Below are 27,048 nucleotides of genomic sequence, written 5' to 3' on the forward strand. Positions count from 1 at the left end.
GGGATCCTAAAAGTTGTAGTGTTGTTTTGAGCTATTAAAGCTAAAAATGGCACTAAGATTTTTAGGACACCCTCTCTCTGTCAAAACACTTTGCAGACTTTTGAAGTGCTATGAAAAAAACAAACAAAAAAAGAACTAGCTATTATTATGATATGACCCTTGGCAAGCCACAGGTCCCCAGCCTAGGTCTCAGTATTTTCATCTGTCAAATGGAGCAGTCGATAATCCCTGTCTTATTTCCATCCTAGGAGGATATAAAATGAGATGGTTGTCTCTGATAGAAAAGGACAGGCTGTACTTCGGAGAAGACATTTGTACCATATAGAACATATAATAATATTAGGAGAGATAGTAATGAGGTCATAATTTGTCAGAGGCGGGGAGGAGAACTGAGAGTCGTTCTTCCTTTTATAGACCAGGAAACTGATTCCAATCCAGGACTGGAAATGACTTGACACAGGTCCTAAGTAGCACGACAAGAATTTCAAGTGGCTACAAAGCCACCAGGTTGTTGTTTTTTTCCTTTACAATACCACCTTTCAAGACCTGGGTTGGAGACTCAGCTCTGATGCTTACTAGCTGTCTAATCCTGGGCCAAGTTTTGGACCTCAGCTTTGCTTATCTGAAAAAACAGTTCACACCTACCCACACTGTTGTGGGTAGGAATTTGTCACCCTGAAAGTATTATAGAAATAGGCGCTGCTGTCCTCTAGTGATTATTTTCCAAAACATAGTGACCCCATATGGTAGCTAGTGTTATCATACAGGTGTCATTATCCTTAGGAGTTGTTTGTTTTGTGTGGGACCTGATAGGCATCTGGTGGGAAGGGAAGGGGACACAGAACCCAGGTTGCCTCCTGTAAGATGTCTCCATGTCCCCAGGAGTGTGACAGCTCTCGGAATGAGCAGCTTGAGGGTGCTGAAATCGAGGAGTTCCTCCGGCGGCTATTGAAACGGCCCGAGTTAGAGGAAATCTTTTACCGCTACTCTGGGGAAGACCAAATCCTGAGCGCTGCTGAGCTGCTAGAGTTTCTCCATGACCAAGGAGAGGAGGGAGCCACCATGGCCCAGGCTCAGCACCTGATCCGTACCTATGAGCTTAATGAGAAAGGTGTATGTGTGGGAGAAGACGGGCAAGGGTTAGTGGGGCTGGTGCTGGAAGGAAGAACCAAGAAGAGAAAGTTGGGTGAAGGATGGGGGGAAAGGGTGAATTTGGAATGAGTAAGGAAAGGGGTTAGACATGAGAGTGGGGATGGGGATGAAAGGTCATAAGAAACCTAGGGTAGGTTAGGAAGGTTTGGGGGAATGAGTGGGGGGGGGGTAAGAGGAGAAGAAGGCTGGGGTGTAGAGACCTAGGTAGGGAGGGGTGTGTCATACTCCAAAAGGAAAAGGGAATGTGTCCAAAGGGCTTTGAGTGCCTGAGTGTGGGAAGGTTACCTCTACTCTCTTCCTTCCTGCCTATTCTCCAACCAGAGCTGACTCCTCTTCCCTCCTGCCCTCCTGCCTGCAGCTAAACAGCATGACCTTATGATGCTGGATGGTTTCATGATGTACCTACTGTCACCTGACGGCGCTGTCCTGGACCCAGCCCACAAAGATGTGTACCAAGACATGAATCAGCCCCTCTCCCATTACTTTATCTCATCTTCCCACAATACTTACCTGACCCAGTCCCAAATTGGTGGTGCCAGCAGCACAGAGGCCTATATCAGGTATGACTAATGGGATGCCAGAGTCGGAGGAATTCATACCTAGGCCCTAGGGAACCTTCCTTGGGTAACAGCATGAAGGCCAAGAGAAAGTATGGATGTGTGTAGGTGTCATGTGTGAGCCAGAGATGCTCAGAGTCAACTTGGAATCCTTAGCTCTCCAGCTCCCATCCCAGGCTGCTGGGACCTTGTCTCAGGTCTGCCTCATGGTATAATGGAAAGAATGCTAGATTTGAATCAGAAGGCCTGGGCTCAAATATTAGCTGTTTGACTGTGGGCAAGGTATTTAGCCTCTCTGGGCCTCAGTTTCCTAATCTGAAAAACAGAAGATTGGATGCAATGACCTCTCAGATTCTATCTTGCCCTGTCCTGAACCGGGCCCTCTCTTCTTCCTTGACCCCTATCAGGGCATTTGCTCAGGGTTGTAGGTGTGTGGAGCTGGACTGTTGGGAAGGGCCAGATGGAGAACCTGTCGTTTATCACGGGCACACGTTCACTTCTAAAATCCTCTTTCGGGATGTCATCCAAGTGGTGCGGGACCATGCCTTCTCGGTGAGCCACTGCCCTGCCCTGCCCCGTTCCATCCTGTCTCATCCCAGTCCCTAGCCCCAGAATCTTGTGTGATGAGACATCAGTCTCATCCCAATCCTGACTGTGCCCTTCCTTATCCTTCCACCTTCCTCCAGACTTCCACAGTCACCCCCCCATCAACTTCGCCTCCTTTGTCTTATGAGCTCTCAGACCACTTCCCTCCACCCCTCTGCCCCTTGTCCCATGACATCCATCAATTATACCAAGACTTCCCCCTCAGCCTCATCCATGCCATGACTGCTGTGTGGACAACCCAGGGTCACCAAAGCCTCATGAGCCTGTGTTTTGGGGTTTGGAGAAGAGTTCAGAGGGTCCTGCTATTTGATTTGTAGAATTAGCATCAATCAACAATTATTAAGCACCTTCTATATCAATCAATCTACAAGTATCTATTAAGCACCTACTGTATGCCAGGCATTGTGCTAAGTGCTAAGACTACAAAGAAATAGGAAACAGTCCCTGCCCTCAAGGAACTTACATTGGGGGAGACAACACACATACACACACACACACACACACAGATACACACACCTACTCATATACATACATACACACACCCCTACACATATACATATATATACACATACACATGGAAGACACCAGCATTTGAGGGGTAGCGTATGACCACCAAAGGCCTTCCTTGAACAGAAGGCTAAATCTTGAAGGAAGCCAGAGATTCTAAGAGGTGAGGACAAAGGGCATTTTAGGCACGGAAGGGAGATAGTGCAAAGACATCGGAACTAGAGAGGTAGCCTCATGTGTGAGGAAGAGTAAATAGACTGATATCATTAAAAAAAACACAGATTGAGAACTAGAAGGGACCTCAGAGGTCAAGTTCAATTCCTTCATTTTACAGATGGGAAGCTGAGGCAGACAGAGGGTTAGCTGACTTGCCCAGGGTCACACAGCTAGTAAGTGTTTGAAGAGGAATTCAAGCTCAGGTCTTGCCCACTCTTACCTATACCACAGAGTTCAATAATGGGAGTAATGGGTTAAGAAACTGGCAAGTTTGGAAGGGGCTGGGTCTCCAAGCCACAGGTGCCCCACCCCTGGGCTAGGTTGTGAAGAGCCTTGAATGCCAAACAAACATAGATTTAGGGCTAGAGGTTATGTAGTTAGTAAGTGGTATCTGACTCCCCACCTATCTGGACTGCCCACTTTTCCCACTCTTTGCCCTGGGGTGGGGGGGAGGAGACCCCGCCTGAGGGTTCTGAGGAACAGAACCCTGATCCTGGGGGCCTCCCTGCTCCCCTCCACCAGCTGTCCCCATACCCTGTCATCTTGTCCCTGGAGAATCACTGTGGGATACAGCAGCAGTCCACCATGGCTCGTTATCTACGGACCATCCTGGGGAACATGCTGGTGACAGAAACTCTGGATGGGAAAATCCCTGAGGAGCTGCCCTCTCCAGAGGTGAGCCCCCTACCAGACTGGCAAGGAGTGGGGGGCGAGGGAGGGGAAAGAGGAAGGCAGGGAGTCTGCTCCCCATGGGAGGGCAAACCACTCCCCTACCAAGTCTGGAGTTAGGGACAAAACTTGATGATAAAGCTGGATATTCCAAGAAGGGAGAGAGATCTTAACTGAAGGGTCACTGTCTTGGCAGGGGAGAGTATGGGGAAGAGAAGTGTGCCCTGAGCTGTGAGGTTTGGGAGTTTGTAGAGGGAGCTTGGCTGTTCTGTACTGGGCAAACAAGGTGGGAAGGAAGGATTGATGTTTCTGTCTTGACCTTCACAGCAGCTGAAGGGCAGAGTTCTGGTGAAGGGCAAAAAACAAGTTGAACATCAGAAAGAAGAGACTCAGTCTGACCTGCCTGAGGAGGACAAAGAAAATGAACTTAAGGTTTGTGAGTGCCCTCCAGATCAAAAAACCTTGAGGAGAAAGGGAAGGAAACAAGTGTTTGTTAAGTACCTACTGTGTATTGGGCACTTTACAGATATCTCATTTGATTCTTATAAAGACCCTGGGAGGTAGGTGCTATTATTATCCCCATTTTACAGATGGGGAAACTGAGGCAGACAGCAGTTAAGTGACTTGCCCAGAGTTACTCCACTAAGAAGTGCCTGAGGCTAGATTCGAACTAGGGTCTTCCTGACTCCCAGGCCTCTTTCCACTGTGACACCAATCCTAATCACCTCAAGGGGGTTATGGATTATTCAGCACAAGGCCTTAGGCCCTGCAGAGTTCCCCTCAGCTTCCTGAGAGTTCTAGGACATTTTTGGGACAGGTCCAGGAGGTCTTTGCCTAGGGAGGTGGGTGAATAGGACACTGTGCTTGGAATCAGTAAAACTTGGGTTCAGATCCTTCCTTAGACATTTCCTGTGTGACCCAGAGCAAGTTAAGTCAAGCTTTTACTCAGCCTCTCTGAGCCTGTTTCTTCATCCCTAAAATGAAGAAGGTCCCTTCCAACTCTAAAGCTGTGATCCCCTGCTTTGTCTAGTTCTAGTTCTAGTTGTCTTAGTTGCTTTGTCTAATTCTTTACTGATCACAATACCCTAACCAGAGAAAACCAGCTTCTCGAACCTTCCCATTCCCTGACCTGGCTTAGTTCTCTGGGTTCAAAGGTCTTCTGTTCCCAGGGCCTAATTACCTGTAAGATACCTAATTACCATAACTGTAAGCCCAAGTCTGGGGTCTGCTCCCTCCTTCCCTTTTATCCCATCTATTCACATAAGAGTGGATTTTCTTTTTTTTTTTTTAAAGTGGGTTTTCTAGGGCTTATTTAGGGGGTAACAGAGAATTCACAATTTCATAAACAATAGATATTGGGCAGCTAGATGGGGTTCGGTGGATAGGTGGATTATCCAGTGGACTTGTGCCCAAAGTCAGGAAGACTCGTCTTTCCCAGTTGAAATCCAGCCCCAGACACTTCCTAGCTGTGTGACCCTGGGCAAGTCACTTCACCCTGTTTGCCTCAGTTTTCTCATCTATAAAATGAGTTGAAGAAGGAAATGGCCAACCACTTTTCTTTACCAAGAAAACCCCAAATGGGGTCATGAAGAGTGGGACATGACAAAACTAATGGCGCGGTTATTAGAAATACATCTAGCATAGGGATTCTTTTTAAGAAATTTACTTTATTTTCGACATTTTTGTTTTTTAAATTTGAGTTCCAAATTCTCTCCTTCCTTCTCCCCTAGAAGGCAAAACAATGAGAAATCATAGCATAGGGACTCCTTGGGCAGTGTGTTGAAGCCTATGTACCCTTTCTCAGAATAATGGTTTTAAATGAATAATATTAAATCCATAGACTTACAAAGGAAGCCAATTATATTAAAATGTACTTATGAAAAAAAAATTTTTTTTAAGTTTGCAGATTTCAGGTTAAGAGCACTTAATCTAGAAGAAAACCACATGGTCCTGGTACCGTGCTATTTAAGTTTTCAAAGTTATTCCAGTCAGCTGGAGTTCCCTGGGCCTACTAGGGTCCATGAGGTCCAGCCTATGGAGAGAGTGGCCTCTTCTGCCTGAGAATACTCCCATGCAGTTTGGGGATTTGCTAAATTGGGCATTGGATTGTATTCTGTAATCCAAAATTGACTCTCAGACAATGACAAACACCATTATATAGCGCCTTAAGGTTTTGCAAAGTACTTTTAAAATATTATTTGTTTTGATCCTCACAGCAAACCTGGGAGCTAGGTGCTATTTTTACTTCCATTTTACAGATGAGGAAACAGATGAGGCAGGCAGGAGTTAAGTGATTTAGCCAGGGTTATACAACTAGTAAAACATCTAAGGTTGGATTTGAACTCAGGGTTTCCTGACATCAGGCCCAGCATTCCATGTCACCACCTAACTACCATGTTTGATGGTGTTTGAATGTTTCAAAACCTTTCTCATTTCTCCCTCCATCCTCACCCCCACAAAAACCCCTCTGTCCCAAGAGTGGAAAAATAAGAAAATATAAAAGATGTGGCATAATATTATGTCAAAACATCAAAATAATCTAAGAGATACATAGAATACCTCCAAGGTTCACAAAGACAATCCCTTTCTTTACAGGGGGTCTGATGGAGGAGACCGTTGAGGTAGAAGGGGCTTCTATTTTATAAAGAGGATTACATAGGGAGTCTGGGTGACCTTTATTGGGGAGTGGGTTACAGGAGGAGGAAAGGATCTTTGGATCCAGACTTTGACCTTGAAAGGATGTTCATTTTACAGATAAAGAAATGGTCTTAGAAAGATGAGAGTGATTTGCCTAAGTTCACACAAGTAGTGACAGAACTACGATCAAATTCAGGTCCTCTGACTCCAAACCCAACACTTTTCCCACTATCCTCATGATGTTTGAAAAAAATAAAACAAATTCTCCCTTGGTCCCCACAGCTATTAAAGTCTTCCCAGGTTTCATTGAAAGGAAAGTCCTCTGGGCAGCAACAGAAGGAAGAGGTTGAGTCTTTTTCATCAAATGAGAAGGAAGAAGATGAAAAGGTTTTTGGGGGGTGAGGGAGGTACTCAAGATCTGGGGGGGTGGTCCTCGGGGAGAAGGGAAGATTTTACCCTAGGTTTTAGGCCGTCAGCATTTTAGTCAACATTCTAAGGATTCTGGCCTCTTTTCTTCTTTGCAACAGATCTTGGAGGATTTAACCTTTTGGGGGCTCACACTATTTACCCTTGATCACTTGGTACACTTTCACTGGTCAGTAGGCCCTTTTCCTGGGCCCTGAGCTCTCTTGTTTCAGAGATGTGGAACACCTAGTCTTCTAACTATGTCTTCCTTCCTTTGCTATGGTCACCATAAATAGATTCCCAAGTCTGGAATCTATCCCCCTTTTTCCTGTACCCCATGCATTCACACATAAAAAGTGTGTTTTCTAAAGAATTATTTGCCTTTATGGAAGAAAACAGGCAACTAGGTAGGGCTCAGTGGATAGAGTGCTGGACCAGGAGTACTGTGTGATCCTGGGCAAATCATCCACAAAAGAAAGAAATGGCAAACCACTCCAGTATCTTGGCCAAGAAAACATCATGGACAGTATGGTCCATGAGGTCGTGACTAGTTAACATGATTGAACAACAACAAAATGAGAGAGCAGGGAATACACCAATTCAGATAGAATTAGGTTATTTGAAGTACATCTTGAAGGAAACCTAAATTTCCTGACTAGATGTGCTTTCTAAACTATTCTATCTAGACCTACCTTGGTCTAAGACCTTCTCTAGGCCTAGGGTTCATTTCCAAAAAGAGAATAGTCTTCTCTCTTAGAATACCATTAAGCAGGGCTGGAATGTCCACTCGTGTTCTGAACTGAACTCATGAGGAATGCATTGGTTTAATTTCAGCCAGCCTTCTGATAACATGGTTGGGGGGTAGGGGTAGAGGGAGAACAGCCTTGAGTGTTCCACTTATATTCCTAGCTATTTACTACCTAAGTCCCTAGCAACCCCCATCTTTCCCCCTTGCCCTGTAAAAACCAGAAGTACCAGACAGTGTTCTCATGATCTCACAACTTCAGAGTAACCCAAAGGGATAGACAGGTCATCCTCAAAGTTCACAAAAGACAGTGATGAATACAAGGGATGAATAAATATAAATAAATAATATTAAATCCATTACAAAGGAAGGAAATCCTTACAAAAGAAGCTAATTATATTGAAATATATTTATCAAAAAAATTTTTTTTAAAGTTCACAGATTTCAGATTAAGAGCTCTTAATCTTGAAGAAAACAACATGGTCCTGGTTAAGTGATAGGATGTTGCCTTGAGCCATAGTGGGATTGAATTTAGAGCAGGGAGTTGTTAATCTGGTGTCCAAGAATTTAAAAGAATTTTTTATAAGAATTTCAATATAATTAGTATCATTAGTAATAGAGGTTAAGTGGCTTGCCCAGGGTCATATAGTTAGTAAGTATCTAAGGCCACATTTGAACTCAGGTTTTCCTGACTCCAGGTTCAATCCTCTATCTACTGAGCCACGGAGCTGCCTGTTTTCTTCTATAAAAGTAAACAAAGTTTTAGAAAACTCACTTTTATGTGTGAATACATGGACTAGAGGAAAAAGGAGAACAGATTCCAAATTTAGGCATCCATTTATAGTAGCCACAGCAAATAATAATGATAATGATATTATATAATGACATAAGATTTAATAATTATATTGAATTATATAATGACATAATATGACAATTATATTGATTATATTATGAAATGATATAATGTAAAAATTACATTGAATTATATTAATAATAATTAGTATTGTGTTATTTTATGCACTTAAAAGCATTATTTTGGGGATGGCTTCATAGGCTTTACCAGACTACCAAAGGGGTCTATGGCACAAAAAGGGTTAAGAAATCCTGGTTTGGAGGATGGTGGGAGAATCTGGATATGGAAAGAGAAAAAGAGGGAGTCTTGAAACTTGTCTTCTTTGGCTCCCCCTCCTCCACTTCAGTTGCTCAAAGTCAAATCTTTCACAAAGAGAAGGAAATCATCCACTCATACATTGGAAGAGTCTGTCCTGTCCTATACAGATGAAGAAGAGGAAGGGAAGGAGGAAGCAGCTGAGGAATCAGAGGAGGGAGAGGGAGAGGGAGAGGCTGCAGAGCCCAATAAACAGGTGAGCTGGTGGCTGGGGCCAGCTAGAGGGCCTTACATGGGAGTTCAAAGTTTGGAAGGGAAGATGGAGAAAGCTACTGTTTCCCCCACCCAAATCTTTCCCTGTTCTCTTAAAAATTATATTTTTCCACTTAAAAGTTTTTTCTAAATTTTATTTTTCCTACTTAAGAAAAAATTTTCCCTCTCCCTCCATTGGAGAAAAAAATTAAAAAAACAAAACCTTGGTAACAAATAAGCCTAGTCAAGCAAAACAAATTCCCACATTGACTGTGTCCAAAAAAATACATATGTTTCATTCAGTAAGTAGCCCGAGTCCATCACCTCTCTGTCAAGAGATGAGTAGCATGTTTCTTTATCATTCTTCTGTAAATCATGCTTGGTCATCGAGTCGGTCAGAGTTCTTAAGTCTTTCAAAGTTGTTTGTCTTACTAATATTGGTGTTGCTTGCAAGTCATGAGATCACCTTCCCAACGTTGCTGTCCTCTTCGAGAATGAAGGGCAAACAGCATTGTTGTTCCTGGCTCTGCCCACTGGTTCATGCAAGTCTTTCCAGGTTTCTTTGAAGACATCCCTTTCATCATTTCTTAGAGCTCAGTAGTATTCCATTACATTCATATACCATAATTTGTTGAGCCATTCACTAATTGACAAGCCATCCCTTAATTTTCAAGGTTTTTTGCTACCACAAAAAAGAGCTGCTATAAATGTTTGTGCATATGGATCGTTTCCCCTTCTTTGATCTCTGGGGTTCAGGCCTTCCTTATTTTCTTCATACAGTCTTGAGGATTCCCTTCCTCCTTCTCCTATTCCCTATTATGTGAAGATATTCCTAAACTCTTTAACATAGGACATCTGACTTGGGATGGGAGAAGAGGGAACAGTACAGGCAGGGGTCTAGGGAAAGGTTCTGGATGATTGAGGCTTAGGTTGGGAAATGGCTGGCCCAACCCTGGAGCTTGGGGTCTAAGCCTGGAGCTGGGATTGTTTCTGCCTCCCAGATCAAGAAAAGATCCCAGATCTCCTCCAGACTCTCAGACCTGGTTGTCTACTGCTGTGCCTCCCAATTAAACGCCATAGATCTACCTGGGATCCAACCCCAGCCCTGCTGGGTCCCTTCTCTCAATGAGCGGAAAGCCAGGAAATTCATCAAGGAAGCTGGTAGGAGTCCAAGGAATGGGGAAGACTGTTGGGAAAGAGTGCCGGGGGAGATTGTGGGAGCTGGTGAGGGGCCCCTGATTGGATAGACCCGGAGAGAAGACATAGGAAAAGAGGTTGTGGAGACCAGGGCAGTGGGTACAGAGAGAGAATTCCCAGGGAGGGCACTCAGGGGCTAGGAAGAGAACTGGGAAATTGGAGAAACAGAAGCCAAGTATTTACGGAGCACTTGGAGGTACTCGGCACTGTGTGCCTTATAGAAGTCCAAGATGTAAGTTCTGCCTTCATGAAACTTAACAGTCTACATGTTAACAAAACATCAAAGCAGTATTGCCACATGGTTAGTACAGACAAAATATTCAAGGCTGTTTAATGGAAGGAAGGATTGACATGGGCTGGGGTGGTTACAGTTTAAAAAATGGGTAGGATGAATGAGGAAATCACTAGAAGATACCTCCACAGGGAGTACTAGATGCCTGGGCAATCCTTTTCAGCACAGATTGAGAGTGGCTGAAGTGGGCAGATTTCTGACCTGGGTGTGAGATCCCTGAATACCAAGCCTCGATCCAAGCTTCTGACATTGTTCCTGGGGTGGGGGGGCTACTATCTGAGGTAGGGATGGGAGAAGTGTAGGGGGGAAGGGGGATAGGGAAGGGGTAGTTGGAGCATGACCTTTTTGTCCTGCCCAGGAAACAACTTTGTCCGACATAATACTTGCCAGCTGTGTAGAGTATACCCACTGGGGCTCAGGATGACTTCTGCCAATTATAACCCTCAGGAGATGTGGAATGGGGGTTGCCAACTGGGTAAGCTACAGGGGATCGAGGGCACATGGATATCCTAGATCATGGTAGATAAGGGCACAGGAAGGAGGGCCATCTAAGTAGGGGGAGAGGGCATATGGGAAGAATGAAGGGCACCATTGCACCAATAGGAAAGGCTATAAGAAAGAAAGCTGGGAACTGGAGGGCATAGATGGGTGCCAGGGGGAGGTTGGTATAGGGGTTACCAGGAGAGGCACATGGGAAATAAACAATTGATTGAAATTAAAGAGGTGTGTGTGTGTGTGTGTGTGTGTGTGTGTGTGTGTGTGTGTGTGTGTGACCAGGTATAACCCAGTAAAGCTGGGGGATTGGGGAGAGTGGATACTAATGCTGATTAGGACCCAGGCTTGACTCCCAGACCCATACCTGTGGTACTTTATGTCCACCCTACTGCCCCTTTCACCCTAACTGGACTTTCTCTTTGCCTTAGCCTCACCCTCCCTGTCTCTTCTGGCCCTGACTCAGCTTAGGGCAGTATATGGTGCTCTGGGTGAGATGGATAGTGTCACCTGCTGGTGCCTCTGAGGTTTGAGCTTTGTTAGAAAGAGGATGCTGGGAGAAGGGGGTGGAAGAGGAAGGAGTTGTAGAGGTCTGAGTACCGCAGCAGGGAGGGAAAGTGAGCAACCAGCAAGAGAAAGCTTACTCAGGATGTGTGTATTGCTTCGTGTGCATTGCTTCGAGATCCCTTGAATTCAGTTCGGTAAACAAGTATTTATGCAGTTCCGGCTATGTGGTAGATACCAGGGACAGATGAAAAACACAAAAACCAAAAACAGACTAGAGAGGTGAAGGCAGATCTGGACCCTCAGTCCTGCCCATCTGAGGCTCCCTCTGCCCCAATCTATTTCTCCCACAGTAGCCTTGAACTTCCAGACTCCTGGGTATGAGATGGACCTGAATAATGGCCGCTTCCTGGTGAATGGGAAATGTGGTTATGTCTTGAAACCTGACTTTCTTCGGCAAAGAGACACAGCCTTTGACCCTGAACACCCTGGGCCCCACCAGACCACCCTCATTATCAAGGTCAGCACCACAGACAAAACCTCGTGCCAGGAGGCACAGAGTTGCTTCTCTTGACAAGCTTATTGTCTTTGGGGTTGGTGGTGGATGGGATTGAGAAAGAAAACTGCCCCTCAGCAGCAGAAATAGGCTTTTTCATTAGAAGATAGCTCTAGAGTCTAGACACTCAGGGTTAGCACAGTGAGGAGGGACTAGAGGGGGTGAAGCTGGGTGTGGTGAGGAATGGAATGTTCTTTAGAGGAGAGAAAAGTGCAAGAGGATTGAGAGAGGACCAGTGGATTAAGGGTAGTCTTCGCAAAGGCCTGGGAGGAGGAGGTGAGGTGTGGGCAAGTAGGGGCAAGCATGCTTTGCCGATGTAAAATGGAGACAAAGCCAGAAGCCCCAGGAAGCTGGGGAGAGGAGGGAGACACAGAGTTGGTGGGGACTGGACCAATGCCAGTGAAGAGCTTGAGCAGCCTCCTAGAAAGGCTTATGGTAGGAGTAGCTGGGATTGGCTTCTGGACTCTAGGACCCAAGGCCGGTGGAGTCTCCAATTAGATTCTTCCCTTTTCCCCTCATCAGGTGCTAACAGCTCAGCAATTGCCAAAACTGAACAGAGAGAAACCAAACTCTATTGTGGACCCCCTGGTTCGAGTGGAGATCTATGGGGTACCCAGGGACTGTGCCCAGAAAGAAACTAACTATGTGCTAAACAACGGTGTGTGGAAGATGGCAGAGGGGTTTAGAGGACTAGGAATTGGGGGCCAGAAGCTTGGGGAAGGAAGCAGGTCAGGAAAGTGGGGGGAGGGGAATGGGACAGGTTCTAGCACATACTCGTTAGTGCCTGTTGTGGAAGGAGGGAGGTAGCAGCAAAGGCCCTGTGCTTTGTCTACAGGCTTTAATCCTTACTGGGGGCAGACTCTGCAGTTCACCCTTGGGGTCCCAGAGCTGGCCTTGGTCCGATTTGTAGTTGAAGACTATGACATCACCTCCTTCAATGATTTTGTGGGCCAGTTCACATTACCCATGTACAGCCTAAAGCAAGGTGAGGACAGTGAGCTGGAGTGGGTATGAGAGGACTGGAAGGGAGAGGGCTGGAGAGGTGGTAACATGGAAGTGATAGAGATGGAGGGGGAGGAGTGCCAGTTGAGAAATAGACCCATCGGCCTAAGTGTGTGCCTAGATCACTCAGCTCATGGTCACAATGCTTGGGGCTCTCTGAACCCTGGAGTTTCTTTCCCAACATTTGCTGTTGGGTATCAGTCCTCTTACCATGTTGGCACAGGATGGCATTGACCCTAATACCTGGTTTTTCCCACAGGGTACCGACACATCCATCTGTTCTCAAAGGATGGGGCTTCTCTCTCCCCCGCCACACTCTTTGTCCACATTCAGATCAAAAACCAGTGAGGACTAACTCCCTCATCACCAGCTTATGCCCAGAACCTGCCTTCCTGAATGGAACCCAGAGGCATGGTTTGGAGGAAAGGGATGTTTAAGGCCAAGCTCCTAAGCAAGGAGACTGTAATATTGCTTCATTCTCTCCTGGGCCCAGGATGGTTGGAACTCCCTCCTCCTCTGCAGTTTCAGGTCCCACTCGGGAGACGTGTGGATATGAGAGTGGGAGCCTGTGTGTCCTTGGGGCATATTCCATCATGAGCTTGCACTCTGCGCTTCAGTTATGGGGCCTCGCCCTTGCTAGATGCCCAGAGTCCTGCTGTGCTCTGGAAAATGGGTGGTCTCTCAAGTTGGTGCTCTTTGGATCTGATTGACCATTTTGGCTATATTGCTGTCCCTACTGACCTTGGGGCTAAAGCCCTGGTCTCCTCTTCATTCCCACAATGCCAGGATCTTTTGAGTCTTAGAGCATTACTGCCCACTCTGACCCTATTGGCTCTCCTGCCCTTTGTCCTTTTTTGGAATGGATCCACTCTCCCCTAGGGAAGGTAGAGACGGGGAGACAGGGAAGACCCTGAAGCAGTTTTTTTTATTTTCCCGGGGATTCCTCAGGGGTAAATAGTATTACAGAACAATCTTATAAAGAATAAAGAGTTTATTTTAACATTTCCATCTCACTCTACTTCCTTGTCACTGCATTCCAGCCCCGGGGAGGCATGGGATGATTGTCCCCTGCCATGATTCAATCCTATAAACATTAAGTATCTGCTCTCTGCAGGGCATCATGGCCATCAAAAGGAATGTGAAGAAAAAAAAAAAAGCTTCTCCAGGAGCTAAGATTCTACTGTAGGGTACCCAAGGAGAAGAGATGCAAAGATGTTGAATAACTGCCCCTAGGGCTAGAGAGGAGAATTCAGCAGCTAGAAAACAGGTCTGAACCCCAAGGATGGGAGAGGCTAGGAGGAAAAGCTGAATTCATGGTCTGTCTGCCTACAACTTGGTAAGCAGGGGTCTGCATAGCATCATAATAATGGCCCTAACCTTAGGGACACTGCAGAGGAAGGTCCTGGGGGTACCTCAGGCCAAGTTCCAGCTCTAAGATATCAGTTATAACCAGACTGGGTTCAAACCCACAGTTAAGTACCTTGCTTTGGTCAGTTCAAGGGGGCTGAGGCCAAGTCACCAAAGTGTCCCCAACTCTTCTGCCCATTTTCCTTTGCCAGGTCTGGATGAAGATATCAAAAGAGTGCCTTGAGACCACATTGGGTAACAATCAGAATTTTTAAAAATCAGGGATAGAAGCATGGACCCAAAACAAGGACTTAACACGGATAAATGCAGAGTCCTAATAAGCTTATAAAACAACAGCAAAGCACAGGGCAGGAGAAACTTATTTGAAAACAATTGGTGCTGTAAAGACTTGGGGAGGGGGTTTAGTGAACTAAAGGCTCAGAATGTTGCACTAAAAGTGTGACAAAGGTGCCCCCCAAAATCATGACCTTGAATTGCATTAACAGAAATGGGGTGGGGAAAAGGTGATTCAAAAACAAAAGATATCAATTTTTTTTTAAAGCACACCGTTGAGGAGGAAGGTGACAGTTTCACCATGCTCTGGGCATACAGAAGTGGTCTTTGAACGTCACCTTGGAAGGTCACTGAAAAAGCAGAGCTGTCAGTTGGGGGGAAGGATCTGGGAAACATGCCATGTTTGGAAAACAGGGATAATTAGCCCAGAGAAGAGAAGGCTTACCACAGATACTACCATCTTTAAATACATCAAAGGAAAGAAAGACACTGTCAGCAAATGTGATTCAGAAGAGGAAGGTGACATTTTGTGAAGGTGCAGTGAGGGGAAATTACCAGGAGGCAAGAGCTTTCTGATGAACAGAATGTTCCAAGATGATATCTAGAAGCAGAGAGCTCCCCCATCAGGAAGTGTTCAAAAAGGATAGAATCACAGTTTCAGTGGTATAGCCAGTCTTTCTGTGCTAGGTGGACTACACTCTGAGATCCATTCCAATCGTATGATTTTTCTAACCATTATGGGTTATAGCAATAACAAAGAACACACAGTCCCTGTCTCATTTAGGGCAGGACAGGCATGTCATCTCTCCTTGGTTAATTATCTACTAATCACTTAATCAATAAACCTTTATTAAGCACCTACTGAATACTAAGCACTGGGGTTAAAAAGACAAAAATTAATCGGTCCTTGCCCTAAAGAAGTTTATATTTCTAACTGAGGGAAGGGGACAGTACCTATACAAAATGAAGGCAAATTTTCTTCTGGAGAAATACTAACAATTGATGGAAAGCAGAAAAGACCTCTTGTAGACAATGGCATTTAAGACAAGTCTGGAAGGGAATTGGAGTTAGGAGAAATGAAGGAAAGCATTCTAGACTGGGGAAGTCTGTGCAAAGACAGAAAATGGTACAGCGAAAGGTAGGTCGGTCAGTTTGGCCTGCAACATGAAAGTATGTAACCAGCCTGTAAAGACAAACTGAGGCCAGGTGGCAAGGGCTCTAAATGTCAAATCCGTTTTTATTTTATCCTAGAGGCAATAGGGACCCATGGAAGGTTCTCGAACTGGGGAGTTGACAATGGTCAGAGCTGTGCTTTAGGAAAATTGATTTGATGACTTGTTTGGAGGTTGGACTAGAAAGGCTGGTTGTAGGGTGTCCAATTTGGAAGCTCCTGAAATAGGCTAGGGCAGAAAGCATGAACTAGAGGGGAGTTGGTTTGACTGTAGGGAACATGATGGATATGAGAAATACTGTCCATGACTTGCCAAAAGACTGGATATGGGGAACCTAGGGCATTGAAAGAATGATTCTGCCCTCAGCACAAGGCAGACAGGACAAGAACTCAGAGTCTCAGCAATGTAACTTAACAGATGAATGCAGAGTTCTGTGGTCATCAGGCTGTACAGAAAGGGAGCATGTGTCTTGAGAGGTTCAATAGGGATCTTGAGGCTGGAGTCCCAACCATGAGGCAAAAGCCTTAGACCTGAGATTCTTAACCCAGGGGTCCATGAGTTTGTTTTCTAAAAATTTTGATAATTGTATTTCAATATAATCAGCTTCCTTTATAATCCTGTGTACTTTAATGCATTTAAAAACATGATTCTGAGAAAGGGTTCAGGACACCAAAAGTGTTCAGAAGCCCCACTTTAGAGGCAATATATGGATATCTCCAAAAAATGACATTGTCAAGAAATTGAGCACTGAGGTCCAAGGCCTTTATGATCTAAGCAAGGGCAGAGGAAGGGGGTCTAGCTTCTTAGATTTAAGTCTGCAACCTGTTCCTGACTCCAGTGCTTAAAGTCTACAACTCAGCTCACTCAGGAGTCATGGCATCTGTTCCACAGATATAACATGCTGCAATTTACAAAGTGCTTTTACAAAGGTGACAAGAATCACCTTCCATCTCTCATTTGAATCTCACTATTCCAAATGAGGAAAAAAATTGAAGTTATCTGACTTGCCTTAGATCACAGAGTTAGATGAGTAGCTAAAACCCATTTCTCTTGACTCCTAAGTTTTCCCTACTGTATCACACTGTCTTCCCTGAAAAGGCCAATGGACTCTGCCTCCAGAGGAAGTGGTAAACTTGGCCATAGTGGGTAACATGCTAATTAAGGGGACAAAACTTCAACCTAAAACTAGAGGCAAGGAAAACAGTCACAGCTGGGCTGTCTCCTGCAATCTCTTGTCCCAAGTATATTATGGTCTATGGGTGTCCCCAAGGCCAGACCACCTGGGCTTACCTAAGGCAGTCCTTCCTGGACACCCAGGCACTGCTAACCCCAACCCCCTCCAATTCTAGGACCTGTCAAGACCCAAACTATGAAAGCTGATCATGTGTGCATTCCCTAGCCTGGCCTGGCTCAGGCTTCAGTCCCTTTGAGAGGAGAGCCCCTCTGGTAGCCATGGGGCTGGGAGCTCAGGCGAGGGAAACCATTCTTCCTGGCAGGCATTCCTAGAAGTGACCCTGTTCTGGGGCCTCTTTGTCATTCTTCTCACACTGAAGGAGCCTTAGACACAGCACTGGCTCCACCGTGGCTATAGAGCTGGGGAAGAATGAGGAAAAAGCCAAGTCTGCTTTGAAAGGGAGAGCAGAAGCCAAAGGAAGTTTCTTTCCCAAGCTGGCCTGGCACTGTGTTAATGAAACTGAAGCTCGAGCTCTGCTGTTCCCTTGGAGCTGCCATGGAGTAGTCTGCCTGCCCCCAGGGAGGGTCCCCAGCCCAACCTCACCTCCTGTCCCAGTGCCACCTGATGCCGATAGGAATGCCAGTAAAGCAGAAAGGTTTCAGCCGCTTTATTAGAATTAAGGAAATTGCAATCACTCATGACCGGCCACACACAACTTCTTTTCTTTATTCCCTGCTCCTCTGAAATGGAAGCTACTCCACCAAACCTCTTTCTCCAAAATGTTCCCCCCTCACCCCAACACACCAAGAAACTTGAGAACAAGAAGGCGAAGCTTCATTTTCTCCACTGGGCAGCAGCACCATCGAGAGAAGCCTCCTCAACCTGGAGGCAGTCCCCCACTCCCCACTATTCAGGGCCCACATGCTTAGATCACCACCCAGTGTTCTCAGTGGCAAACCCACCATTCCCAGTGGGAAGGGGGACACCCAGTCACATTTTTCAGTTCTGCCAAGTCATACAGTAGAAAGTTACAAACTGATGATCTTCTGTCTCCCTTAACAAGACTCTCAAAGGAGGACCAGACTCCCACCCATCTCCAACCCCAGCTGAGCTAGATAGAAGAAGCGGGGTGTTCCGAGAGGAGACAACTCTTATCTTCCTCATCCCAGGGCATCACCTTCTTTAACCCAAATGTGATCATGTGCGCCATCCCTAGCCTGGCCTGTCTTTAACCCCTTGCAGGGTTCATCATCCACTGGCTTTGGGCCATCATTATTTGTCCACTGCACACAAAAGAACTTCTATCTAGGCCCCAGAGTGGCCTAAGCCAGAAAGAAGGGAAGGAAAAGAAAGCTGAAGGTAGGTCAGAAAAAGCAGGATTTCATTCTTTCCCCATAGGCTGGAAGGAAAACAGCAATGCTGTAGTGTGTCCCCACTAAACTGAAGTGGATTGGACTCGTTTGCTTTTTTAAATCTTGACCTTGGAGCAAAGCATCTGCTTTTTCAGAATAGGATTTATGCAGCAAAGGGTAACTAGGGGTGGGAGAGGAGCAAGTCTCACAGAATACCTTCTTTCTCAGGTTTCTGACTCAGGCAAGAGAGGGCTTTAATTCTAAGAGCCAGCGGGAACCTGCCGAACTGTACCATAGGATCAGCAGTCACATGGTGAGAGCAATTCCAAAGAAGTCTTTGAAAAAGAATGTGTTTAAAGCCAACCTGGGTAGCAATGTATGAGGCCAGAGGGTTGGAGGATCACAATAAAGAAACAAAAATTCACAGGATATCACAGGATGCCACCTGGGTCCATCAGGCCCCTTTGGTTAACCCCACTCCAGGGATATAGTGGCACCATTAACCCTCAGCTTCCTTGGTTACTCCAAGGGCTAGAAGGAGGATCTGGGATCACACAGTGGTTCTTTCTTCTGGGCTTGGGCCCAGAAATCCCAAGGGTGGGGTAGAGGGTAGGATCAAACTCTAGGACTGGTTTAATAACAACTCTATGCTGATTTCTGAAGATAGGGATGAAATGGCACAGCAGCAAAAAAGGATCATGGTAATTCAAAGTCTTGGCATTTTGATCAAATGAATGATGATCCTATTCGTGAGCAAGCCAAGGGAAGTGGTGTTGAGGATCTTGAACCTGGCCACATGGTGCCAACTGTATAAAGGCCTTAGGTTCCACAATCCTGGAAAGAAACCTTTGCCAAGGGTTCTAGATATTCCTGGCTCAGTGGAGTTAAGCACCTGAGTTTCCATTCCATGATCCAGGTTAACCAAGAGCAAACTCATCTTCTCATCCCCTGAGAAAACTTCAGACAATTGAAAGAGCATCCTAAAATCCCATATAGGCTTCCCCTTCCGTGGCTGAGGTGGTATAAAGCAGGTGTAGGACAGGGGAGTACAGGACTTTCCCTTTTCACCCCTCTGCCTTAGGGAGGAAAGAGCTGGTTAATTGGTCTGTCAGTTTTTGGTGGGCTTGAATGTCTATGAAGAAGACCAAGTCTGGGACACCTTGGCTCCTTGCTCCCTCCTACTTAATTTTTGGTAAGAATATTGCTGTCCAACAGGCAGCTGCTCTGGTCTCAGTAGCCTTGCCTTAAGGGGCTCAAAGATCCACTATTATCCACTGGGTCCTGAAGTGAGAGGTGTTCTTTTTGGAATAACTTGGTGGGGAGGGGTGTGTGTGTGGGGTGGAATGAAAGGATAAGGTTCCAAAGACCTTAGAAAAAAATTTTACTCCAGTGGTGTGGGGACTTTGACGCATTCCTGTAAGTCTACAGAGGGTGAGCAGGATTTCCATTGGTCCCAACAACACCCAATTAGTCTAGTCTCCAGACACACTGTTGCCAAATTCATACAAAAATACCCCCAGCTTAAGAATCATCCCTCTGAAAATGTCAATCAAACCCATACCTTGAAACAAGCCCATGACTCTGACAAACGAAGCTTAAATAAGTGGAATCACAGATGGCCTGACCTGGCCTTCCGACTGAGGTTTCACTTTCACCTGAAAGAGCTCAAAAAGGTAAACGCACTAAGAAAACCCCTGTACATCATGTTCTCTGTCCACCACTGAGGTTGGTTTTTTTTTCTCTCTAGAACAAAAACTATGAGATTGTACTTAAGACGAAACAAAATTTTGCAAAACAATGTTCCCTGGCCTGCTCTGTTCAGCACCTCTGAGAAACGATTATATTGCTTTTTTTTTTTTTTTGGTAAATTAAGGGCAATTAAAAGATAAAACAACCCAGCACTGAAATACAGGCCAAGACAACAGCATGAAAAACCCCTTTCTTTCTTACAGCTGAGAAGCCTAATCTGTCTAAAACCCACATCCCTCTCCCCAGCCCCAGCTGCTCCTTGGGCCACCCCTTGGGGAAGCATAGAGGGGTACCAGAATGAGCAGTGGGGAATGGTAAATGTGATGAGAACAGCTGGAAGGCACGGGCTCATGCCTGGTGGCAGAAAGGCATTTGGGTGAGCAGCCCCATGGGCATCATCACATTCTGACAATTGTCACTCATGCACACACGTACCCTGGGCAGTGGGCAGGTGCTTCTGCTAACAGGAATGGCACTGCTGTGCACTCAGTACTGTCCCAGAAGCTACAAGGAGGTCTTGAGGTCCCCTTCAAGCTGATAGTCACACTAAGCAGAAGATCTAACATCCCACAGGAAAATTTTTCCTACAAAGGATAGCAACAACTCTCCAGAGAGCCCTTTAAAATGGAATCAACAAATTAGTTTCCCAGAGAGTATAGACTATAATGATGGTCATGGAAGGGGTAGGCAATAAGTTAAATCCTTACTGGAACTGCCCAGGAGAGCTGTGTCCATAAAACTTTCTCCCTTACCCATTTCCAGTAGAGCCTGTGCAGCTCTTTGGACCCAGAAGCATTGGCAGCCTGGGCCCATCTTTCACTCTACAGCCCTATCCATCTCAGGCAGTAGGCCCATGTGCCATGGTACCAGCCCTGAGCACATCTGTAGGATTCAGCAATGACCTGAACTTCTCTTACCCTACTCTGTTCCTACTTAAATACTTCCCCTCTTCACCTGTTCAGCTCCCAAAGCAGATGGGAACTAAGGAGGAGGTTCCTCATCCTTGCCACCCCCCTCAAATGTCAATGCCATTGCCATTCTTCAGAGGGCAATGACTAGTGGCATTAACATGCTGACTCCCTGCCTCTTATTTTAAGGATTTTTGCTGGACACAGCTTTTCATTAGGGACCGAACATCCTTGTAAGTCTGGAACATGAAAGATATTTAAAATATTATATATATATATAATATATATATTTTTATTATTCACCCGTTAACTCCATAATATGCCAATCATGAGCTAGTTTTCAGCAGTTACATTCCCTTGATCACGGCAGCATGAGGATGTAATTAATTGGAAAACAGAGACCAGAGAAGCCGCCAGAGGTGACAGCCTACGCCGTTGTGATACAATTGTCAAAGTCAGTGGCTGTTTGGTATAGCTGGTTCGGTTCTGTTCCCTCAGCTGGGGATTCTCGCTTCCATGAAAATCAGACCAACAGCGGCGGGTTCCATGTCCTGCTCTGAATTCTCAGTGGCTTTGTCCAATTTTCATTGGCAGCTGATTACTGCAACACCAGTCCAACCTAGGGCAGTCAATTAGGAAGAGGTAAGCTGGATGTTTCCCAAAGACTTGAGCTGTTCCCATCGCTATCCTGAAGATCCAAAAGAAGTTCAATTGGTACAAAACCAGCATGACTTTGTGGGAGGGAGGAAACTTGCTTGGGGGAACTGGCCTGAGCTGTTGTTTTTTGGGTTTTTTTTTGAGAGGAACGACTAACATCAACTGATGTTATGGGACTTTTGCACCAAATCTCTTTGACAAGGATTTACACTCTTAAAATGTCAGAGAAAAGTGCTGGTTCTGGGTCCTACAGCAACACTGGTTAGGAGATAAAATGCTTTGTCTGCCCTTTTAAAATGCTGACTGACCAAACCACTCCCCCCGGGTGGGAGAGGTTGGGGGCGGCAGGGAAAGTAAGACCTAGGGCAATAACCAAAGGCACCCCAACCAAAGCAGCACCTGAACAAGACAATATAGGGAGGCATTTGTAGGCCTTCTAGGGTGTCTTATCATTCAAAGGAAACTCCAATGTCACCATGCCTAGACTTATCACAAACTATCTACGTGCTAAGGAGAACAGATCTGCTTGGTGTACAAAAATGAACATCCTCACTGCAACTCCTTTCATACATGCAGTATTCTGAGTAGCCATTTACTTTGCTTACACCCAGGCAAGGCCTACAGGAATGGCTCTGCTCCCAGGGAAGCTCTGAAAAGCTCATGTGGACTAGCCACTAAAGTCATGGTCCTCTGGACTTCCTAAAATGCCCCAGAAGGCCCAAAAGAAGGATAAGGTGATTCATCTGGTGGCAACAACCTTCCTACTTTGAGCTCTCTTTCTTCCCCCTTCAGGGACAGCCTTTACAAAACATACAATCAAGGCAGGGCTGGCTTTGCTGGTCAGGAAATCAGAAAGTTTCAATTTCTTTAGGGCCCAGGAGGATAGTTCCTAACACAGGTCTAGCGCTCAGAAAAGCCTGGATCCTAGTCTATGGGGTTACCTACCATAAGGACTGAGGAGCTCAGACACTGCCAGAGATATCTCCGACGATGCCTGGGCTTCTAGCTCCAGCCACCCAGAGGAGCTGCCAACAGGGTCAAGGAGCAGAGCCCATGGGCGTTTACCTTCTCTGCTCCCATGCTGGGGCACTTCCAATTGTAGAGATAATACTGCAGGTTGCCATCCCCGATTCCAAATTTCAGCTTCTCCAAGAATGTTTTATTTTCCATGAGATCCAGTGCATTGAATACATCGAATCCTTTCTGTGTGGGTGGCAGTGAAAAACAAGAGGAGTGAAAAGAGGAAGGCTAGCTAGGACAGAATAATTATCCTAAAATATTGTTTTCATCATGCCATTCCCCTGCTCATTATCCATCAGTGGCTTCCTATTGTCAAGAATATCACAACCCAACTTTTTGGCCTAGAATTCAAAGCCTTCAATCATCCAGTACCTTGGCTTTCTGTGTTTTTCATTACTTCCCCAAAAGAGCTTCTCCCTTCAAACTAATCTCCTTAACATCACAAACACAAGGCTTGCTCATCGTAGGCCTCTTATGTTATATTCCCTTTACTGAAATGAAAACCTTTCTTTCTTATAAATTGGCATGCAAGCAACATCAGACTCTGAATTACCTTTAGCAACCTTTATATTCTAAAAGACCTGTATTCAGCATATGGTTTTGCACTTGATGACATGTTGCTTTGTAATTGTAAAAGCCATTCCATAACATGTGCCTGGTTTCCCAAGTGAGATGCCCCACCAGCTCAAAAGGCAGGGATTATGTTCTTTCTCTTTTTGGCATGTGTTCCCTAACAGTTCTCCATACTGGACTTGGCACACAAATACAGATTGAGCAGGGAGATATGTTGAGGCTGGAGACTCAAAGAAGACTGAGCTGCTGTGCACATTCTCATCAGAGATATCTCACTGAGATAAGGGATCAACTTGCCCTCTCCCACGCTGGGGAAGATGGTAGGAGAAACTTTTTATTCTTAGGGTAGGTCTGGCTATTCAGGCTGCTTGGCAGCACCTCCCGTGAAAACCACACTCACTGAAATAAATCAGGAGGGATTCAAAAAGGCTTTCAGTTTGTCTGTAAAGTTCTTTTCTAGTTTTTGGAGGGATGCTTAGGAAACAGCTGAGATCCTAGGTAAGCAAGATAAGAAGATGTCTTGGGTTGTAAAGCCTCCCCTTTCCTGTCAGCAGCTACTATCCTGGAGCTTGGAGTATCTGGCCTTGACTGCTCACCCACCCTTGCCTCTGCCAGACCAATTCCTCACCAATTTGGCGATGACCAGAGCGTCACTCATGAGGTCTAGAAGTGGGGTCTGGGTGTGAACGTTGTAAAAGGAATAAGCAGCTTTCAGGCTCTTGTGGATCGGGTGATTCATGATGGTGGAGGGCAGAGTGTAGAAGCTCAGGAAGTCTGTCACTTCACCATTTGCATTCTGAAGGAAGAACATGAAAAGAGTCATATGTGGCAAGAGTGTAAGAAGCCCTAAGAAACATAGATTGCCCAGGGTGACTTTGGGCCAGAGTGGGGAAGAGGAGTCAGGCCTAACTTTCTGGGAATGGTCTGTGGTTGGTTCTTCCTTACCCCATCTGGAGGAGGGCAGGGTGTAGACCAGTCTGGCCCTGAGAAACCAAAGTCCCAGATGATTTCAAGCAGGGCCAGGAGATTCAAGGATGAATATCTTATCCCTAATACTTGTGAGGGATCATGGTTGAGGAGACTGAATGAAATAATGACTGTAAATGCTGCTAAGTGTAGGAGGCAGGTCAAGTCTGGACTCAGTCTTATGGATTTCAGGCTAAATTGGTTCCCAGGCCTGTGCCCACCCCGCCCTGCCCCCCCACCCCAAAAGTGACTCAAATTCCCAGAAAGCTGGAAAACCTTAACCTTTTTTTCTTTTGAGTACCAAAGACCCCTTAGACAGTCTGGTGAAGCCTATGGATTACTTCTCAGAAGAATGTTTTTAAAAACAGAACACACAGGATCACAAAGGAAACCAAGTGTATTGAAATAGTTATCAAAATATTTTAAGAACAACCTAAGAAGCTCTGCTCTAGGATGAGCCAAGTCTCTCCAGGGTTGGACCACTGTCAATGGAAATAAATTCCCTGCCTCACACCTATCTCATATCAATTCAGACCTGTACCACTAGGGCTGGGCCAGAACCAGACCAACTTTGGGCACAAAGTGAATTCAGCACTCATCTGGTTTGCTGAATTCCACTATTTGTCACTAGGAAAGTCTTGGAGACCACAGGGCCAAAGACCATGAACCATCCCTCACCTCCACCACGAAAGTGTCAATGATGTTCTCCTGAGGGAAGAACCAGTGCTCCACCTCTTCCTGGCTCATGATGGGGGTTAGGTGGAACTGCTTCAAGTACTTGGTCAGGAGTTGGTGCACCACTGGAATGTCCTTCTTTTCCATGGGTCGCAACCCAGATGTTTTTGGAGTCTGAAGGGAGAAAACACAATCAGATGGACTCTTGGGCTCCAAAGAAGACCCAACATACCACATCACACCTATCAGATTGGCTAACATGATAAAATAGGAAGATGATTAATGCTGGAGAAGATGTGGGAGAGTTGGAACACTAATTCATTGATGGTGGAGCTGTGAGCTGATCCAACCATTCTGGAGAGCAATTTAGAACTATGCCCAAAGGGCTACAAAAATGTACATACCCTTTGACCCAGCCATATCTCTTCTGGGACCATATCCTAAAGAGATCATAGAAATGGGAAAGGGTCCCACATGTACAAAAATATTTATAGCAGCTCTCTTTGTAGTGGCCAAAAACTGGAAATCAAGGGGATGCTCATCAACTGGGGAATGGCTGAACAAACTGTGGCATATGAATATAATGGAATTCTATTATGCTATAAGAAATGATGAACAGGAAGACTTCAGAGAGGCCTGGAAGGATTTATACAAACTGATGCTGAGCAAAAGGAGAACCAGGAGAACTTTGTACACAGCAACAAACATAGTGTGTGAGGAATTTTTCTGGTAGACTTAGTACTTCATTGCAATGCAAGGACTTAAAAAATTTCCAATGGACTCTTGAGGCAAAATGCCTTCCACATCCAGAGAAAGAACTATGGAATTGGATTGCAGAATGAAGCAGGCCATTTTCTCTTGTGTTGTGTTTTGTTTTGTTTTATGGTTTCTCCCATTCATTTTAATTTTTCTATGCAATATGACTAAGGTAAAAATATATTTAATAAGAATGTATGTGTAGAATCTATATAAGATTGCACACCATCTCGGGGAGGGAAGTGAAAAAAATCTAAGACATATAGAAGTGATTGTAGAAAACTGAAAACAAATTAATTAAAAAAAAAAGAATATTTAGAACTCAAAATCTGATGGAAGTAAATGTTAAAAACTAAAAATAAATTAATTAAAAAAAAAAAGAGGACCTAACATTAAGCTCTATTTGCATCACCAGAAATTAGACGCTGCTACAGGTACATGTGATGTTGTTCTGATTCTTTGTGACCCCATTTAGGGCTTTCTTGGCAAGGATACTGGAGTGGTTCGCCATTTCCTTCTCCAGCTCATTTTACAGATGAAAAAACTGCAGCAAACAGGGGTAAGTGCCTTGCCCAGGGTCACACAGCTAGTAAATGTCTGAGGTCAAATTTGAACTCAGGAAGATTAGTTTTCCTGACTTCAAACTCTGTACTGTCTCTACTGAACCACCAAGCTGCCCTACAGGGATATGTAGCCAATGGAAAAGATGCCAAATCCCTCTCAGATCTAAATCCTTCCACAGTTACTTTCTTTGGGACAACTTAGTAGAATGAAAAGATGGAAGCAAATGCTATACTTTGAGGTCTTTTGGGTCCCTGGAAATGGAACGTGACCATGGTTACGTCCATCTACCTGAAAACGATTTGGTGGTTAACAACTTAGTCACTCAGTGACAGCCTGGACAACCTATTTTCCCAAGACCATAACTATTTTTAAAAACTTATCCTCCTAGGATAAGAGGGAGCATGGTACTATAGATAAAAAGCTGGACCTGGAGCCAGAAAGACCTAGGTCCAAGTCCTGCCTCTGACACACACTCACTGTGCAACCTTGAACAAATCACAGTCTCTTTGATGCTCCAGGCAACTCTCCAAGATGATGAAGTTATAGAGAAGGTGCTGACCTGCATCTGAAGAGGGATGTTCCTTACTGGGAGTTCCTATACTAATGAAACCAGAGCTCCAGCCCAATTCTGTCTCCTAGGCTTTGAAATTCCCTGCTACATGGGACCAGATTCTGATTCTGAGAAGAAAAGCTCTGTCCTCAGATCTAAGCTGGAGCTCCTACAATGACACGTAAAGTTCAATGCAGGTCAAAGATACAAAACAGCAATGGAGGAATTTCAAATAGATAGAGGACAAGAGTGATTTTTCTGAGTACTATATTCTACCTTATTGGCTCCCAGCATGCAGTGTTTGGTAAAATTATGGGAACCTAGCACTAAAACAAGAGAGAGGAAAGACATGTTTAGAAGACTACCAAAGTACGTCTCTGACAGAGGAAGTGCG

General features: G+C 45.2%; 2 protein-coding genes across 7 annotated transcripts in view; one reads left to right on the forward strand and one right to left on the reverse strand.

Annotated features, from left to right (window-relative positions):
• PLCD3 (phospholipase C delta 3) overlaps positions 1-13,903 on the forward strand; it is a 29,110-nt gene extending 15,207 nt beyond the window's left edge. The window contains exons 5-17 of one of the 5 annotated variants that reach the window (XM_072645968.1): positions 883-1,111; positions 1,511-1,712; positions 2,117-2,261; positions 3,561-3,713; positions 4,035-4,139; positions 6,627-6,731; positions 8,694-8,858; positions 9,856-10,015; positions 10,702-10,818; positions 11,693-11,859; positions 12,418-12,553; positions 12,731-12,880; positions 13,157-13,903. In XM_072645968.1, the coding sequence (XP_072502069.1) occupies positions 883-1,111; positions 1,511-1,712; positions 2,117-2,261; positions 3,561-3,713; positions 4,035-4,139; positions 6,627-6,731; positions 8,694-8,858; positions 9,856-10,015; positions 10,702-10,818; positions 11,693-11,859; positions 12,418-12,553; positions 12,731-12,880; positions 13,157-13,245 (1,923 nt within the window). In that variant the 3' untranslated portion in view covers positions 13,246-13,903. The remainder of the gene's footprint in view (positions 1-882; positions 1,112-1,510; positions 1,713-2,116; positions 2,262-3,560; positions 3,714-4,034; positions 4,140-6,626; positions 6,732-8,693; positions 8,859-9,855; positions 10,016-10,701; positions 10,819-11,692; positions 11,860-12,417; positions 12,554-12,730; positions 12,881-13,156) is intronic. The other 4 variants (XM_072645970.1, XM_072645969.1, XR_011975131.1 and 1 more) reach the window with 4 other exon arrangements.
• Positions 13,904-21,163: 7,260 nt separating this feature from the next.
• NMT1 (N-myristoyltransferase 1) overlaps positions 21,164-27,048 on the reverse strand; it is a 57,439-nt gene continuing 51,554 nt past the window's right edge. Inside the window, exons 9-12 of one of the 2 annotated variants that reach the window (XM_072645974.1) lie at positions 24,788-24,958; positions 23,772-23,939; positions 22,616-22,753; positions 21,164-21,512 (exon numbers count right to left, since the gene is read on the reverse strand). In XM_072645974.1, the coding sequence (XP_072502075.1) occupies positions 21,492-21,512; positions 22,616-22,753; positions 23,772-23,939; positions 24,788-24,958 (498 nt within the window). In that variant the 3' untranslated portion in view covers positions 21,164-21,491. Of the gene's footprint in view, positions 21,582-22,615; positions 22,754-23,771; positions 23,940-24,787; positions 24,959-27,048 lie in introns of both variants that reach the window. The other variant, XM_072645973.1, reaches the window with a different exon arrangement.

This window comes from Notamacropus eugenii, chromosome 2 (genome assembly GCF_028372415.1).
Source record: "Notamacropus eugenii isolate mMacEug1 chromosome 2, mMacEug1.pri_v2, whole genome shotgun sequence".
NCBI lineage: Eukaryota > Metazoa > Chordata > Mammalia > Diprotodontia > Macropodidae > Notamacropus > Notamacropus eugenii.